This window comes from Plectropomus leopardus, chromosome 14 (genome assembly GCF_008729295.1).
Source record: "Plectropomus leopardus isolate mb chromosome 14, YSFRI_Pleo_2.0, whole genome shotgun sequence".
In the NCBI taxonomy this organism is placed as follows: Eukaryota; Metazoa; Chordata; class Actinopteri; order Perciformes; family Serranidae; genus Plectropomus; species Plectropomus leopardus.
In genome coordinates this window covers 26,197,446-26,214,048 of record NC_056476.1, presented here as the reverse complement: position 1 = coordinate 26,214,048, position 16,603 = coordinate 26,197,446, and the positions used below count along the sequence as shown (strand labels likewise).

The window sequence follows — 16,603 nt, the reverse complement described above, 5'->3', positions numbered from 1 at the left end:
CCTGCCTGTCCGTCTGACAGGAAGTTGTGGTGTATGTTTACTGTCATCCGCCCTCTTTAGTAGAGTCTTGTTTATGCAAAGCCTTCAACTGTGGCCATTGTTGTGAAAGAAATGGTCCTAACACAACAGTGAAATACTAGTACTAGCTTAGAGTAAAGTTCCTGCACACATGTGATTTTTTCTAATTGCTTAAAAAGCAACAAATAGCTAAAATACAAACAACCAAATTTATTTCCATTCACATTTCTGTAGTTTCTAATTGTTTGCTTTTTATTAATCACAGTATGGTACTTGTTTGGCCCAGCCGTAGAAAGACTTGCAGCTTCTCTGGACCTGCAAGTTGCATTTTATGTGGTTTAGCATCACGTGTACAAGTTGTGCCGTTTCTAACAAAGAAATAACTCCACACATGCTAACCAACATTCTTGCAGGTGTACAGTTGTTCTGTTGCATATTCATCTGCTAACATAATTTTAAAAAATCATAGACTCGGTCAGACGTACAGACAACCTCCTTTTGTTGTGACTGTAAGTAAACAGTGGATCTGCCTAGCATTAACAATGCAGTGCTGCTGTGTGATGTGGTCTGAAGAGGAGATTTAAGCTGTAGAGGTCCAGGCTGCCACCAGCCCCTCACTGTCTCACTGTCTTTCCTCCAGAGCTAACCCTGTCTCACTCCTCCTTTACCTTCCCCTGTCTCTTTCCCTCTACGTCTACTCTGAACCTTCCTTTTTTTCTACACTATCCTTTTAACTCTTTTCATTTATTTCTTGTCTCTGTCTATGCTTTGCCTCTACCCCATTCAAATTCTTTTTTTTAAATTTATTTTTACACACCTCATTATTTTCCAATCTAAACTTCAATCTAACTTGTTTTTTACTCTTTGCTTTATTTTTACCTTTCTCTCTTTCTATCTGTCTTCTGTCTTTTTTTTCTTTTGGTCCTTCTTTTGACACATTGTTTTCATTCCTCTCACTTTTCCGTCCTCACCCATACATCCACCTTTCTTCCACTCATCTCCTCACCTCACTTCATCAACACCCAATTCCTCTCTTGCTCCCTCTTTTCATTTCCGCTCTTACTTCATTGTCTGTCTCACACTCTTCCCCCTCCTTTTATTCTTCTCTGTCTTCTACCTATTCTTCCCACCTCTTCAGCCCTGCGTAGCTGCTCTACGGGGGACTCTCTGCTGTCCTCAGCCTTTATCCGCAGTGCTAAGAGTGCTCCTGCTCTGGCTCCGCCTCTTCCTGTCCTCCTCCACCACCACCACCCTTTACTACCCCCCCTTGCCGACCAGCTGGCAGGTACACACTCTTTGCACTACCTGTCTGCCTGCCCGCCTGTCTGCCTGGAAACTTTGTCTACGTCTGTCAGAAACTGAAACTTTCTGCCCGTCCTCTCGTCTCTGACAGTGTCTCAGACTGTCTGTTTGTCGTTACTGAAGCAACAGTTTGCATGTGCTCCGTCAGGAATCATGCAGCCTTTTACTTTATTGTCCTGGGATGATCAGTGTGATTTTAAGAAATGTCTGACCATCAAATATGCACCGTTCTCCTGAAGCTGTGCAGTAATCTGATCAACGTTGCTTGAAATTTTGCATGTGACAAACAGATGATCAAAGTTATTTTTTAAAGTTGGCCCCTCAGTAAGGGTCAACAGATTATCGGCTTGGTCAATTATTGGAGCCAATATTTGGCATTTTGCCAATTATCTGTATCAGCTTCTTCTTTTTTTTTTAATTATTGCTAATAAAATTGCTAAATAGTGTAAAGAAAGTGTCAGCATGGGAGGAACTTTTAATTTGTAAAACCTCAGGGAGCTATTTTTATTTATTTGTTTTTAATTTAAATTTCACTTGAATTTGTATTTAAAAAAGTTGCTAGGAACTTGCTGTATTTGATGTTGAACATTTCAGTCTTGATTGCTAAAGGCATTTATACAAAGTTTGTGGTGGAGTTTGTTATATTCCAAATTCTAAATATATTCCAAATATTGGTTATTGTTCTCATTAATGACTGATAATCTGTATCGGCCATGAAAAACCAATATCAGTCAACCACTGCCTCTCTGGACTGTTTATAATTGATATCCCCAGCAGCCTCCCAAAATGATCATGATTAACTTTGTGGTTTTGACATTTGTTGGTACATTTTCCTCATGAGAGAATGAAATGTTGCTAAGCAGAAACCAAACAATGGCATCTGTCATCTTGACTTTGTTCTGCAAATGTTTTACTAATTATTTGATCTAAATGAGATTTTTTTTACAGGTAGATGAAAGAGGCACTGTATATATCTATGTCTGTTCACATATCTGCATGAAACTTGACCTACCAGTTTTCCTGTCTACTTGTTTGTTTCTCTGTATCTTTGACTTATCTGCCCGCCTGCACACATGCACGTCCCGCTGTCATTTCTTTAACTGCTTCTACCTGCACTATTTTCTGCCCTTTACAAGCATTTATCTCTCATTCATTTTGTGCCCTTCTCGTTGACGTCCCCATCACAGATGTTATGTGATGATCCATTTGATGCCATGTATTCTCAGGGTGACATTTAATTAGACTCCTCCCTGTCTTTTCTGTTTGTAATGGGGATGATTTTACTTCATCATATCCACTGCTTGAGTGATTTTTCTTAGTTTGATGTACTTTTGTTTTGTTTGCTGTATGTTTTGTGGTGGTCTCCTCTAGATGATTGTAGTTCTCTTTATTTGCTTTATTAGCTCTCTTATACTGAGTACCATCAATTTGGTTTTGATACAATTGAAAATATACATCTCTCGCTCCCTCTCTCTCTCTCTCTCTCTCTCTCTCTCTCGATATATATATATATTATTGAAGTTAACCTCTATCAACAAGGTGTGAGTTCATGCCCCTTGTTCCTCATGATGTAACCATAAGTCAAATGATATTAGAATGAGCTGAATGATCTTAAGTTGCCAAAACCTGTAAAGCAGACACTTAGAGGGAAGGTGGTGTTTTTGGTAATCAGTAGCCCTTTTTAGACAGAGATTGCTACCAAGTCCCTTCTTTACACCACCTTTGCATTTTTACACAGAACCAAATAGTAGCGGCATCAGCTCCATTGTATAAATAGGCTAGTACAATGAAATGAAATACAATGAAAATACAGGCAGAGGGCAGCGTCGCTGCCGATAAATTCACAGCACTATTGTAGTGATTTATAGTTGATTTACATGATTCAGCACATTGATTCTTAGGAAAAGCACTCACGCCTTTATGCACAAATGATGAAATTATATCAATACGTACTTTTTAATTGTGAAGTCCATTATGTTTTTGGCTCTATGCATTCGCAATTGTTTTTTTGTTTGTCTCTGTTCATTAATAAATGTGTGTTTGTCTGTATATGTGCATTTACATGTATCCACTATTATCCACTATCCATTATGTATCCACTCCCACTGACCACTTCACTAACCTCACTCCCCTTCCTGTATCTTCCCATAATAATCAGACCTTGAAGACCCGCCGATTACGCTGACATCCCGCACCTCTCGGATGCGCCACTCCTCCCAGAGCGATGAGGCCCCTCCCACCTCCTGTTCTGAGGTCTTCCAGGGAGTGGCCTGTGATCTGGACGGCCCCACCCCTTCTTCCCTCGCACGGAGCAGCAGCGCCTCTGACATCATGGAGCCTTTCATCGCAGAGAGGGTCAAAGGTGAAGACCCACAGAGGGATCCCACTTCGATCCCAACTCCCCCTCACCACCACTCCACAACTACTTCCTTACTGTCAGCCAACAGCCACGCAGCTCAGCCACCCCCACACCCCCTCACCTCCCCTTCTCCCACCCCTCTAACCTTCTCCAATGGTGTTGTCCCCTCGTCCTCAGAGGGACAAGATGATGGTAGTGTTTATGACCCGTTCTGGCAACAGACTGGGTCTCGAAGTCGAGGTTCTAGCACGGATTGGGTGAGCGACTGGGATTCCGCTTTCACCTTTTCATCTGAAAAGGACATAGATGTAGAGGAGGGTGAAATAGGGGCTGGGGTAGAGGAGGATGATTTAATCTCCTCTATTAGGGACTACCTCACAAACAAAGGAGGTGAAAGGAAGGAGGAGGCAGGAGAGAGAGATAGTTCTGGTAATTTACTAGAAAACACTGTTGTAACTTTACCTGTACCGGTGCAAACAGGGGTAGCAAGAACACAAATGGAATACACAGGGCAGGCAGGAGAGGCAAGAGAGGTGGTGAGAGAGGCTTTTAAAGAGGACAGACCGGTAAGTAAATCAGTGAGACATAGCAGTGTGGATTCAGCAGAGGACGTTGAAGCAGAGCAGCGGAGCATCTACGAGTGCCTGGAGCTGCAGTGTCAGTGGCCGTCACCTAATGCTAGAGGGAGCGCTAGCTTAGAAAGACACACCGGGGAGAAAAAGGGAGGGAATACAGGGAAAGGAGAAGGAAGGGAAGGGAAATGTGATAGACGGAGGGGCATAGAAGAAGACAAACAGGGTGATAAAGAGCCAGCAGCAAATGAGAGGTCTATTTTAATAAGACAAGACATTAATGCAGTAGAATCTAGCACTGAATCAAATCAAACTTCAGACTCAACTAAAGCCAAGATGTCCCGTAGCAGCAACAAGAGGCACCACTCTGGGGGGGTTCACGTCAGCTTCCGACCCTCCACTGAGTCGGTCCAGTTCCACAACCCCCTCGAGAGTAAAGAGGCCCACTGGAAAGCAAGGCTGCGCCGCCTCAGTCACTTCCACACACACAGCCACTCAGCCGGGGAGAGGCCAGGGGCCGGAGCAGGGTCAGGGTCAGGGGCGAAGCTGGGAGCAGGAGGTGCAGGTAAGTTTGGCTCTGTGGCTGGGATTAGCCATAGAGCAGGGGCACATGAGAAATTAGCCTCTGGGACTGTTTCTGATAACAGCGGGGCAGGAAGCACAGCATTTGCGGGAGGCCTTGAAAGCAGGAGTGGAGGGGACAAAGACAAGCAACATCCTGGATCCTGTATGGGATCCAGCCTGGGCTCTGAGGCACACTCAGAGGTATTATCAAGCAGTTCAGGTGTGCGTGGTCGCTTGGGACGTTCCGCCTTGCGATCCCGAGCCTCCCGCTCACGATCCCAGGAGCCGGGCAGCACTGCGTCACGACATCACCAGGGAGCCCTTCTTGGTGGCGTCTATAAGACTGTTGTTCACGCTCTGTCTTCCAAGCCGCGGCCCCGAGGCCAGGGGTCATCCCAAGGCTCGTCGCCACAGCGGCAGAGCCGGGCCGCCATGGGTGACGCATCGCTCAGAGACCTCTACTCCCATGTCCTGGGCTACTTTGGGCGAAAGACGACGACGCCAGGTGAGGATTGCAACGAACGAAGCGCTCACAAAGGACACAACAGATTAAGCAGCAACTTTGGAAAGAAATACTCATCAACACACAAACACCAACAACAGCTCTCTTTTCCTTTTTGGCTGTTTTTAACTGGTTTGTTATGGAATGAAAGTTTTTTTTGTGGCTGACACTCATCATCTTGCTGCTGGACTGAAATTCAAACTCCCTGTTGATGTGTTTCCTCTTGAACGTAGCCCCTCCTCCAGCCTGCCTCCTGTCAAGGACCCTCCCTCCTCCTCCCATACCTTCCCACCTGTTCCTCCACTTCGGAAGCCCCCTCCCTCCTCCTCCTGTCCTCTTCTTACTAAGGGCTCTGGGATTTTAACCTCCTCTCCTCCTCCCCCTCTTCTCCACCTCCTCCTCCCTCTCCTTGATGTTGCATGCGGCCTCCTCGTGCCTCCTTCGCCTCCTCCCTGGACTCCGGCCCGTCTTCAGCTGCTCAGGAGGAGACAACAGTCCAAAGAAAAACACAGCCGCCTGTAGAAAAAAAATAAAAGCACAGATAAAAAGAAAGAGCTTTACATAATACCTCGTAGAAAGCCAGTAAACATTATGTGGCGTTTTCCATCACAGTTCTGTTACATATGGAAATATAAAAATTAAGTTTGTAAAGGTAAACCAGTATTGTTAATGACTTAAGAAGAGCAAGCACTAGTTAAAACAGTGTAAACATATTGCTGTAGTTCATTCTAAGACCACTGGAGTGCAGTAAAAGACCTTATGTGAGAGTAGTGGCATAAACAGAATTTGAATGGATAAAAAAAGATTTGCACTTTCAAATCAACAATCTGGAATGGTTATTTGCCTTGCACACCGCCATAAAATAATCAAACTTGATAAATGCACATTTGCATCTGCAGTACTAATACCCTTTTTCTATTCATTCCAATTCTTGAATTTTAGATATTTTGTCTGAAGGATCAGAAGTTTGATATGAGCACAGTGATTCATCACTTGAATCTGTCTTGATGTAGAATTACTGTTGCGCAGCCACTTTTTTTTTTTTTTTTTTTTTTACTTTTCTAGTTTTACTGATGTGTGTTGCTTGCAAGCTTATGCCAAATGGCACCTTATATGTAAGTTTTCTTTCCTTTTTTTTGTGTCAGATGTGAGGAATTTGCCACACACAATAACTCAGTTGAGGCCAAAATTATTTTGACATGGTACTTATTTTTCTTAAATAACGTTCTTCCGTGGATTAACAATATTGACAACTTGTCTTTTACATGTTACAGTTACAGTGAATTAAGTCCATGCTGATCATGTGGTACTCCATGCAGACTGAAACAGTATTATTGTTTATTAGAAATCATGTCCTGTGACTGTCTGGTTGTCTGCCTCGCTGTGTGTTGAACTGCTTAAACTCGATGAGTGCTGATGATGACACTGAATTATTGTTCTATGAACACAGGTGGGGTCCTGTATCAGGGTTTTATAAGCTTAACCAAAAAACTTCATTGGTCATAGCATTGACAGTGTGCACATCTACGCTCAGCCAATTAGAATTAGCTTGCACAACCATGAGCTTAAAAGAGTCATTGTCAAATGCTTAACGCCGTAGGCAGACAGCACTTTTCACATAACTAGGCTCATCCTGTTGGGCTGAGCACATACAAAACATGCAAACATTCAGTGCACAGATCCGCAGAGTGAGTTGTCAAGTCTGTAAAGCCATGTTGGAGGGCAAAGGTTACATAAAAACAATTAGTGTCAGCTAATGTCCCAGCTTAGCATTTCTGTAGTATTACTTTTTACTTGAACTGCAACATCAATCCTTTCATGCTGTAGTCCCACTGTGAAAAACTTAAACAACATAAAAAAACCAACATGACTGTTGTTGGTGATGTCATGGCAAATAACCATAACAGTTTAATAGTCCACCTGTAGACAGTAATTTTCTTTATATCTATCATTGAGGCTAGAAGGGATTTCTAAATATCATGCTAATTTTAAGCAGGGATATACAGTGTTGGTAAAGGTTAATGTTTGACAAGAGCTGGCTAAGATAACATGAAAAAAAATAATTTATGGCTGTATTAAGTGGATAAAATGGTTTGCTTCTAACTTAAATTGCCTCCATATGATCACCATAGGGAGTTGCTGGTTCTTCTAATACCAAACGAAAACAAAAAAAAAGGAGATTTTTGCACTGACCTCTGTAGTTTGAAAGTTTCACCTTTGTTGCACATCTGACCACATCTGGGGACAGACGCTGTCCTGCCCAGTGTGTTGTTAAATAGCACTTGCAGGGCATTGCAGTTTGGATGCAGCCTGATTTGACCTGTGGTTTGTAGGTCTTAAATCTTGAAGAAAAAGTGCATCAAGGTGAAATTTTCATCAGCTAGGTGGCAGCAACATAATGATTTTCATTCTGTGTTCAGTCACTCTAAGCTTTATCAATCTAAGTCTTGGGCTGTAGACATAATCAGGCTCCATCAGCTCCATCAGCCACAAGTTCAAGAATTAAAGATCAGTTGGTTAATACCGTAGGCAGCATATTCGATCTCATCTGATTTGGGTCGGTGGATGCTCTCTGCTCTGAGTTCACAAACTCACACTGACCGCTGTCATTGCTACCAAGCTAACAGTAACATAACTCATAGTAACATAACCACACTAATGTAGGCCTCTGATATGCTGCCTGTTTGGACCTAACAAAGTGATACTCTCTCTCTGTTGCTCTCTGTGCATGGTGTGAATTAACTCCTGCATTGCTTTTCTGGTGGGTTTGCCTGCTGTGTTGTGGCTTTTGTTTAACAGCCAGTCTTTTGCTGACTTCAGGGCCAACAGTACATACACATCAGGACGACTCTTATCATTCAGAGAGAAGCTCCAGTTTGTTGTATGGATATTGCAACATTTTAATATTATACCTCAACACTTAAAGTATCAGAAGAAACATTGTAGATACTCGTGAGTCGGCACAATTAAAAATGCCACCATCTCCCCGATAGACTAGTACAAATAATTGACTTTAATAAACTTTGTCAGCAAGTCAGACTTTATGATATACTTATTTTATACTCTAAAAGTTAGGAGTTGTCTCTGTCTATCATTGTACGTTTGTTCATTTCACCTGTCTGCGTGTCCACCTGTGAGTCTCCGTCTGTTTTTCCATGGTTTCTGTGTGTGTATATGTGGATACTCTCTGTATTTGACTCATCCTATATCTGCCTCTAGCCAACAAAGAGGAGGTGGTCCAGAAGGCTCGTCCAGTCTCCAGTGACGTAGGAAGTACCAACCCAAACTTCTCTGACCTGATGGACGAGTTTATCCAGGAGAGGCTGCGGGCCAAAGGAACATCGGTGAGTATGACACACATGCACACAGGCACACTGATTTAAAGATTAAGAAACAGAAAAGAGCTAGAGGGGACAAATCACTGCTGATGATTAAACACTGGCTCCTGTGTGAATTACTGAAATTTCGGCTTTCTTCTCAATACACAGGGTCGACGGGGCAGCAGCCCGGGAAGCCTGGAGGTTCCAAGGGACCTGCCGGAGCTCCTAGAGGCAGGTCAGAGTCCCGGATCACGACCTTCAGATGATCTCCGTCCCATTGATGATCCGGGAGTTCCCTCAGAATGGACATCACCTGCAAGTGCCAGCGGTTCTGATGTCATCAGCTCGGACAGCCAGTCAGACTCCTTTAATGCCTTTCAGTACTCCACCTGCAAGTTTGATAGTAAGGATTATATACACACTGAAACACTGCTACTGAATTTTGCACATTTTTACATAAAGATGACCGTGATTTGAATTTCTGTATCTTGTCCAAACAAAAGGTCATTATCCTTGTAAGCTGTTGTTGTGGGATACAAATAGATAACTTTAAAAACTTGGAAATCAAAATGTATAACAGGCAATCTTCTTTTGTAGATTTTACCTTCAGTACAGAAGCCTGTGCAGGAGGAGTTGGTTCTAGTGGAGGAGGTCGAGGAAGCTCTTTGGACCAGGATAGCCTGGGAGGGGGCGTGGCCTGCGATGAACATGAAGTAGCAAGTTTGACGACACTCCACATCGACTCCGAGACCAGCAGCCTCAGTCACACTGTCACTGTTACTGGTACGCACATAACACGAGGAACTCTCTAGATACTGTATTATTTCAGCAGATCTGAATAAGACAATATCACTCAGTCAAATTTGATTTGTTTAGCACCCTTCGTACAGGTTAGTGCAGTGTAAAGTGCTTCACAGATGGCTGACAATATGTATGATAATATCACAGAATAAGTTTAGACTGCAATCACAGCAATATAATAATCAAGTGCATGACAGTTATCAAAAATTATTGCCTGACAATAATAATAATATTACATATATTATTATGTAATCAAATAGATTTAAAAGCGATGATAACTGTAACAATACTAAAACAGAGGTAGAATATATTAAAAAGTAAGTTAAAATAAAATAATTAAAAATGATGACAATAAAATGCTGTAACAGATTTAAGTGAAAATATTAATAACAATAAAATAGATGAACAAAACCTACACTAAAAACTAAATTAAAAAGATGCAACTAGACAAATATGATCAATAAGAGAGAATAATAGTAGAAATTATAAAATGGACAAAATAAAGCAGTAAAATTTTACAAAATAAATATATTAAAGGAAGTGAATAAATAGATAATATAATTAGAATATTGTAATATATATAATATTACACAAACCACCAGTCAGTTAATAATGTCAGTTTTTCTGCAAAGAGAATATGATTGGAGTGTTAATTTATACATAGTTGTGTATATCACGTTAATACACATGTTGTGTTATTTTAACAAGCAGCCTTACATTTTGGCTGATAACTTCTGAACATTGTGAAAAAGCAAAGAATTCTGGCTCCCAGAGCACTGGGTGAAAAAAACGCTGCAGGTGAGCTTTTCAGATGTCTTTCTTTCTATGTATCTCTGTGCAGGTTCGGAGAGTGCATCTCCCATGCATTCCCTCGGGGGCTCTCGCTCCCAGACACCCTCCCCTGCCACACTGACAGCAGAGCACACTGAACACACACACTCCCACTCACACACACACCTACAGCTGGACCAGAAGCTCCACAACTCTGTCCTGCAGACTCCGGATGACCTGGGTAAAAAACATGTATCTTATTTGTTGTTTTCTTCAGCTGTGAACGAGAGGTGAGAGTTACTGATTGATTCATTGATTTATTATAGAAACCAGTGAGTTCCCCAGCGAGGACTGCAGTGTCATGGCAGGTGGCTCTCTAACTGGATGGCACGCAGATGTTGCCACGGTAATGTGGCGGAGGATGCTGGGTATCTTGGGGGATGTTAATAGCATCAAAGACCCAGAGATCCATGCTCAGGTCTTCGACTACCTGTGTGAACTCTGGCAAAACCTGGCCAAGGTGTGTACTGATACACACAATCACTACATTACTAACTGTGAGACAACACTCTCTATAGAGATGTTGGGGTATGTGTGTAAAGATGATGCTTTTTTTTCAGATAAGAGATAACTTGGGCATTTCTTTGGACAACCAGTCGTCTCCTCCACCCCCTGTTCTGATCCCTCCCCTAAGAATCCTCACCCCCTGGCTCTTTAAGGTAGGCATGACTGAGGGATCACTATAAGACCTCTGATCTGCATTACAATAGGAACCATCTGTTTTTCACTTGTAGCTAATGGTATATTCATTTTATTCAGGATTTACCATCTTGTGATTGATTATCTATAATATAGGGTTGAACTGATCCAGTATCGACAGTGGATACTGGGCCAATACTGACCCGAGTAGCTGGATTGCATATCAGAGACAATGTGGACAGTCTCTTTTCTTTTCTATGTTTATGTCTGTTTACATGTGCACTTAATCTGTCATGCATCAGCGAAGTGCCAGTAGATTGTAATTTGTTCTTTTCATTTTGTGGTTGTATTGTTTTGTATTAGAATATTAATTTTAGCTATTTTTTTAAATAATTTAACAACAAATAATTCAGTAAATTTATATTAATTTATTTGTTATATTTTGTTTTACAAAGTTAGGAAAGCAATGGTTAATGATGATAATAATAATAATAATAATAATAATAATAATAATAAACATGATCTATATAGCACCTGTCATACAAAAAATGCAGCAGAAAGTGCTTTATAAAAAGAGAATTGTATGCACTGAGTGCTCCACATGGAAATAAACAGCATCAACATTAAACTGGCCAAAAAGGCAATTGAGTTTAAAAGTATGATTGAATAATAATTTAAAAACAACAAAATAAGATGAAAATAGAGTGCACAGAAGGCATCATAGCTCGATATTAGCCAAACCATAAATCCTTAAAGTCAGCCTGATGATGCCCCACACATTAAAAAATGATCCCAGTCACTTCCATACAGTGAGGCATGCAACTTATTGATTACACATGGGTTTAAGATTGGTATTAGCCAAAACCCAAAGTCCAGGTATCAGGACTGAAGTTTGATGGGTACAACCCTAATCAAAATGAGTTTGTTTGTCAAAAATAAAATCATCAGTTCACCTGGCGGAACACCTTAACTTGCTTACACATGTATTTTCTCCTCCAGGCCACCAAGCTGACGGAGCGCTACAAGCAAGGAAAGCTTCACGCCTACAAGCTGATCTGCAGGATCATGAAGAGACGGCAAGATGTTTCCCCAAACACAGACTTTCTCACACACTTCTACAACATCATGCACCAGGGACTGCTGCACCAAGACCAGGTAGAGCATGCCTGCATGTGTTACAGTGTTGATAAAGATATTACTCACGAGCAATATTTATCAGTTAGAGTTAATACAGTTTCAGATTAAAAGGTGAATTGTGGGCTCTTTGCAAATGTGCTCCAGCAGTGACTTTTATAGCAATAGTAGTGTGTATAAAATACCTGTGGTTTCTACAGGACATTGTGAACACCATCATAAAGCACTGCAGTCCCAAGTTCTTCAGTATCGGCCTACCTGGAGCCACCATGTTGATCCTGGACTTCATCATTGCAGCTTCTAGAGTCACAGCCTGCTCATCACTCAATGTGAGAAACACAAACACACTCATGTGCAGTGTTGTTTGGATTTATTGTTACATACTTATGCAATACAGTGCAGTTTTGCTCATTATGTTTGCATTTCTTCTGTCTTTCTCTACTTTCTTTCTGTCTCTGTCCTTCCTCCTTTTTTATCTCTCCAGGCTCCAAGAGTGGAGGCCCAGATCCTGCTGGGATCTCTGGTGTGTTTTCCCAACTTGTATGAGGAGCTTCCAGCCCTCCATCCCACCACAGCTGACGTGGTGCTGACCAAGTTCCCTGACGTCAAGGTAAGTGTGGAAATGAACAAAAAGCTTGGGTTTGAGGGGCCGAGACAAGTCATCATGCCTGTGAAAAGTCAGACTGTAACCTAAAACCATCACAGACACACTGCTCTTGCTGAATCAAAACATGTCAGTTTACTATAAAACTGACATCCACCAGTGCATTGGGTCAAACACTTAAACAAACCTCTGTCTACTTCGTGTGTAATCCAGGTCAGTCTAAACCTTGTAACGCATATGTCTGCTGCCCATAGGGGGGTCTCAGAAGCAAACTAATAGGTTGATGTCTCATTAGTCATTCTTGTGACAGTCCAGAGCTATGGGAGTAATGTTGTTATTGTTGTTGTTGCCTTGTAAACAGTTGATGCCATGCGTGGCAGCATCCTGGCCTCGCTCAGCAGTTTCTCACAAGGCAGACACTTGTTTTGAATCACTAAGCGGTCATTAACGGTGACTGAGGGGACGGGAGCAGTGAGGCTTAGAAGTTGTCTGTGTGGATAAGCCTGTACCGTGTGTGTGTGTGTGTGTGTGTGTGTGTGTGTGTGTGTGTGTGTGTGTGTGTGTGTGTGTGTGTGTGTGTGTGTGTGTGTGTGTGTATGATATATGTTAAGACCTCATCAAGGAATTCCGTGAATCTGTTTCCTTATTATCTAAAAACAAGAGGGTGTCCCTTGTTATACACACCTGGAGGAAAGCTTTACTTGTGTGTGACCTAAAGAAGATGTTGCACAGTATGTAGATATTTACACAACACAAACCTAATGGCTTTTATTGTGTTTGGTTAATTAACTGTGTTTTTCTGTATACGTTGTATTTTAGGAGCACATTATCAAAACCATCCTGACCTCTGCCAGGGACGAACCCTCAGCTCCCGCTAGGTAAGTTAACACTTTGAGATAGTTTGTGATGCTGGTGTTGTATTGCATAAGGTTATATTATAAGATGCTTATAATATGTATTACAGCCACACTTAGATACATGGCTGTTGACAAAAATAAAGATAAAGAAACCTCAGATTTGCATAGGTCAGGGTCCTACGGTCATGGAAAACCTGGAAAAGTCATGGAAATTAACAGTAGCATTTTCCAGGCATAGGGGAATCATGGAATTAGTAAAAATCATTGAAAGTTTTGTAAAAGTCAGTAATCTTCAATGGATAACCTTTCACACAATGTAACATAACAGCAAATTTATTTTCTGTAGCTGAAGGCATAATGTAGACCTAATATTTATCAATGTGTGACAACCTCAGTTCACCATCACGCACATTTCTTCATATTTCCCCCGCGTTCCACCTCTCTCTCCATGTATGCCAGCTTGCTAAAATTACAATTATAGGGAAGTAGAGTAAGAAAAAAAAATATCCTTAAAAAGTCATGAAGAAGTGTCAAAATTTTTTCTTCCATACCTGGCAAGTGCAACATGTTACCTCAAGAATCAATAAATTAATTCATTTTTAACTTGTGCAAGCAATTAGTTAATTACACATATAATGTTGATGTATCAGCAGGACATTCATTTTGTCCTGTGTCAGATGTGCTTGTTAGTCATATTTAATCAACCTCATCCTTTTTTTCAGTCAAGTTTAAGTAGGCTTAAAGTCTGGCCATTTTAGTTTTATTCAAAGAAAACCTTTACTGTTTTATTGCAGCTTAAGTCAATGAAAACTATTATATATATTAGTCTTTTTTTAGACATCAAATTATATCAAACATTTGACTCAATCTAGTCCAACCAAAAGCTATAATCTCATCATTTTAGTAAAACATATTTCACATTAGATTTTATCTTATCATTATCTGATAAAAACACTGGTTAAATAATGAAGATTGCAGCTTTGCAGAAAGTGTATGGTCTATATGTATGGTCTAATGGTATCAATTTAAGGAACCCATTTTGGGCCCATTTTGGATGTAAAATGGGCCCAAATATCAACTCATTTCCCTTTCCCTAGCCATGTTGTTATCATGGTTACTTAAGTAAGTTGTTTACTCTGAGTCCTGACTGCTCTCAGTTTATGCTCTCAGTGTGGTCCTGATATGACATGCGCAGCACAGGAAACTGAACTGTTAAATTGAAAAAGAAAAACGGTCTATAATATGCCTGTCTCCTCTTTTTGGTCTACAGAAATAAAGAGTAGAGTAGAGTTTTTTTTCTTTCACAAAACCACATTTTTGTCGCATCTTTTTTATCAAAACTATTACATGTTGATAATGTCACAGTTAATAACATTGTTGGCGTTTTGTCATTGTCTTGTCTTAGTCATAGGAAAAATGGTGGTTGACGAACATATTTAGTCATAGTTTTGGTAAAGAAATCACCATTGTTGCCAGTGTGGTTTTATATTCTCTTATTTAGTGTGATTATATGTAGGATTTTTTTTTTTTATCTGTGTATGTCCATACATGTCTAACAGCAGCATGTGGTCATAGCGTGCTCATACTGTTTTTGTTTTGTCAGGTGTGTGGCTCTGTGTAGTCTGGGTATCTGGCTGTGCGAGGAGTTGGCTCACGGGACTCAACATCCACAGATTAAAGATGCTCTGAACGTCATCTGCGTCACTCTGAAGGTGAGTCACAACTGAACTGACTGGTCATTAAAATATAAATCTAAGATGGGTCACACGTCAACCGAACTGAATTAGGTTATCTCATACAGCCTTTGGCCTTTGCACGTTCACAAAATTTGTCCCTGCTGACTTTTGTACTCTGTGACTGTGATCCAAAGCAATGAGTCTGCATCAAACATGCTGCTGATTGGCTGCTCGTTACACTGGTCCACTCAACACTGTAGTGGCTAAACATCTGGTCTTTTTCTCTGTGGATGTTTGTTTAGGCCTTCTTTAGTTAACATCAATACCATAAGGCAAAGAACTTGACTAACAATAATATAATGACTAATTAAATAAACAACTTAGATTTATGTAGGTTAAAACTATTAAATTGTTGTTTTAGGTTTGGGCATTTCCACAGCAGCTGTTTTTTTAATGTGATCCCCTTTTTGCATATTTATATGGCGTTTGATATCACACAATGAAAACTGAACTTTGGCTCTGAATTTTTGTGTTGCTTGTTAATCCTAGCATGGCAGGCTGCAAGGAGCCAAAGTGTGATGGCAAACATTGTTGGAGATGTTTAGTGTCGGTGAAATTGCCTCAGTTGGTATTGTCTGTTTCAGGCCATGAGACTGGGAGGCCTGTGGATCAGAATAATACTGTCCAACATTTACTGTCTCATCTATAGCCAAGTGGCTCTAGATGGACACACAGACATACACACACATACCTTTTCCACCTTGGAATCCCTAGCTTGTGTATCGGCAGCCAATGGCCTGCTAAGACATTACAGCAACACACACACACTTGCATTCACTTACTGCTGGGAGCAAACCCTGGACAGTCAATATGTTTGGTCCTCCTTCAGATAGGAGACTAATCCAGGGGGAATGCTGCAAGCTGTGTGTGTCTCTCTCTCTCTCACACACACACACAGTCACACACACACATATATATATATACACACATCTTGTCCACTTCCATCTCTTGCCGTCATACCAGCAGCCAGTAGCCTCAGACATAGGCCCTGTGATATGCACACACACACACACACACACTCACACACACACACACACACACACACACACAAAGCTGTAGGGATTGTCATATTTCCATGCATGCTTCTTCCCCTTGTCCTCATCCTGCTTATAGCCTCTCCTCCTATCTAGAAGCATTATTTGTTTAGTGTTGATCCTCCTCAGAGCCACACTATTCATTTTTTTTCTGTTACCATGATTGACCTGTATTTTACTGTATTTCACAACAACTACAAGCAAATATAATCACAGTAGTACAGTTGATGAGTGAAAAAAAGATAATGATTATTTGTGGACAAAGATTAGAAGCAGATGCACTGTGCATTATTGTAATTACTTTACATGAGTTTATAACTGATAATCCAA

General features: G+C 41.1%; 1 protein-coding gene across 6 annotated transcripts in view; it reads left to right on the top strand.

Moving 5' to 3' along the window:
* The window catches only part of ralgapa1 (Ral GTPase activating protein catalytic subunit alpha 1), an 86,594-nt gene that overhangs the window by 14,811 nt on the left and 55,180 nt on the right, over window positions 1-16,603 (top strand). For 3 of the 6 annotated variants that reach the window (XM_042500307.1, XM_042500306.1, XM_042500308.1), the window contains exons 18-30: window positions 1,157-1,303; window positions 3,479-5,320; window positions 8,537-8,661; window positions 8,806-9,040; window positions 9,235-9,420; window positions 10,280-10,450; window positions 10,536-10,729; window positions 10,830-10,928; window positions 11,908-12,063; window positions 12,243-12,371; window positions 12,527-12,652; window positions 13,466-13,524; window positions 15,107-15,215. In XM_042500307.1, the coding sequence (XP_042356241.1) occupies window positions 1,157-1,303; window positions 3,479-5,320; window positions 8,537-8,661; window positions 8,806-9,040; window positions 9,235-9,420; window positions 10,280-10,450; window positions 10,536-10,729; window positions 10,830-10,928; window positions 11,908-12,063; window positions 12,243-12,371; window positions 12,527-12,652; window positions 13,466-13,524; window positions 15,107-15,215 (3,578 nt within the window). The remainder of the gene's footprint in view (window positions 1-1,156; window positions 1,304-3,478; window positions 5,321-8,536; window positions 8,662-8,805; window positions 9,041-9,234; window positions 9,421-10,279; window positions 10,451-10,535; window positions 10,730-10,829; window positions 10,929-11,907; window positions 12,064-12,242; window positions 12,372-12,526; window positions 12,653-13,465; window positions 13,525-15,106; window positions 15,216-16,603) is intronic. The other 3 variants (XM_042500311.1, XM_042500310.1, XM_042500312.1) reach the window with 3 other exon arrangements.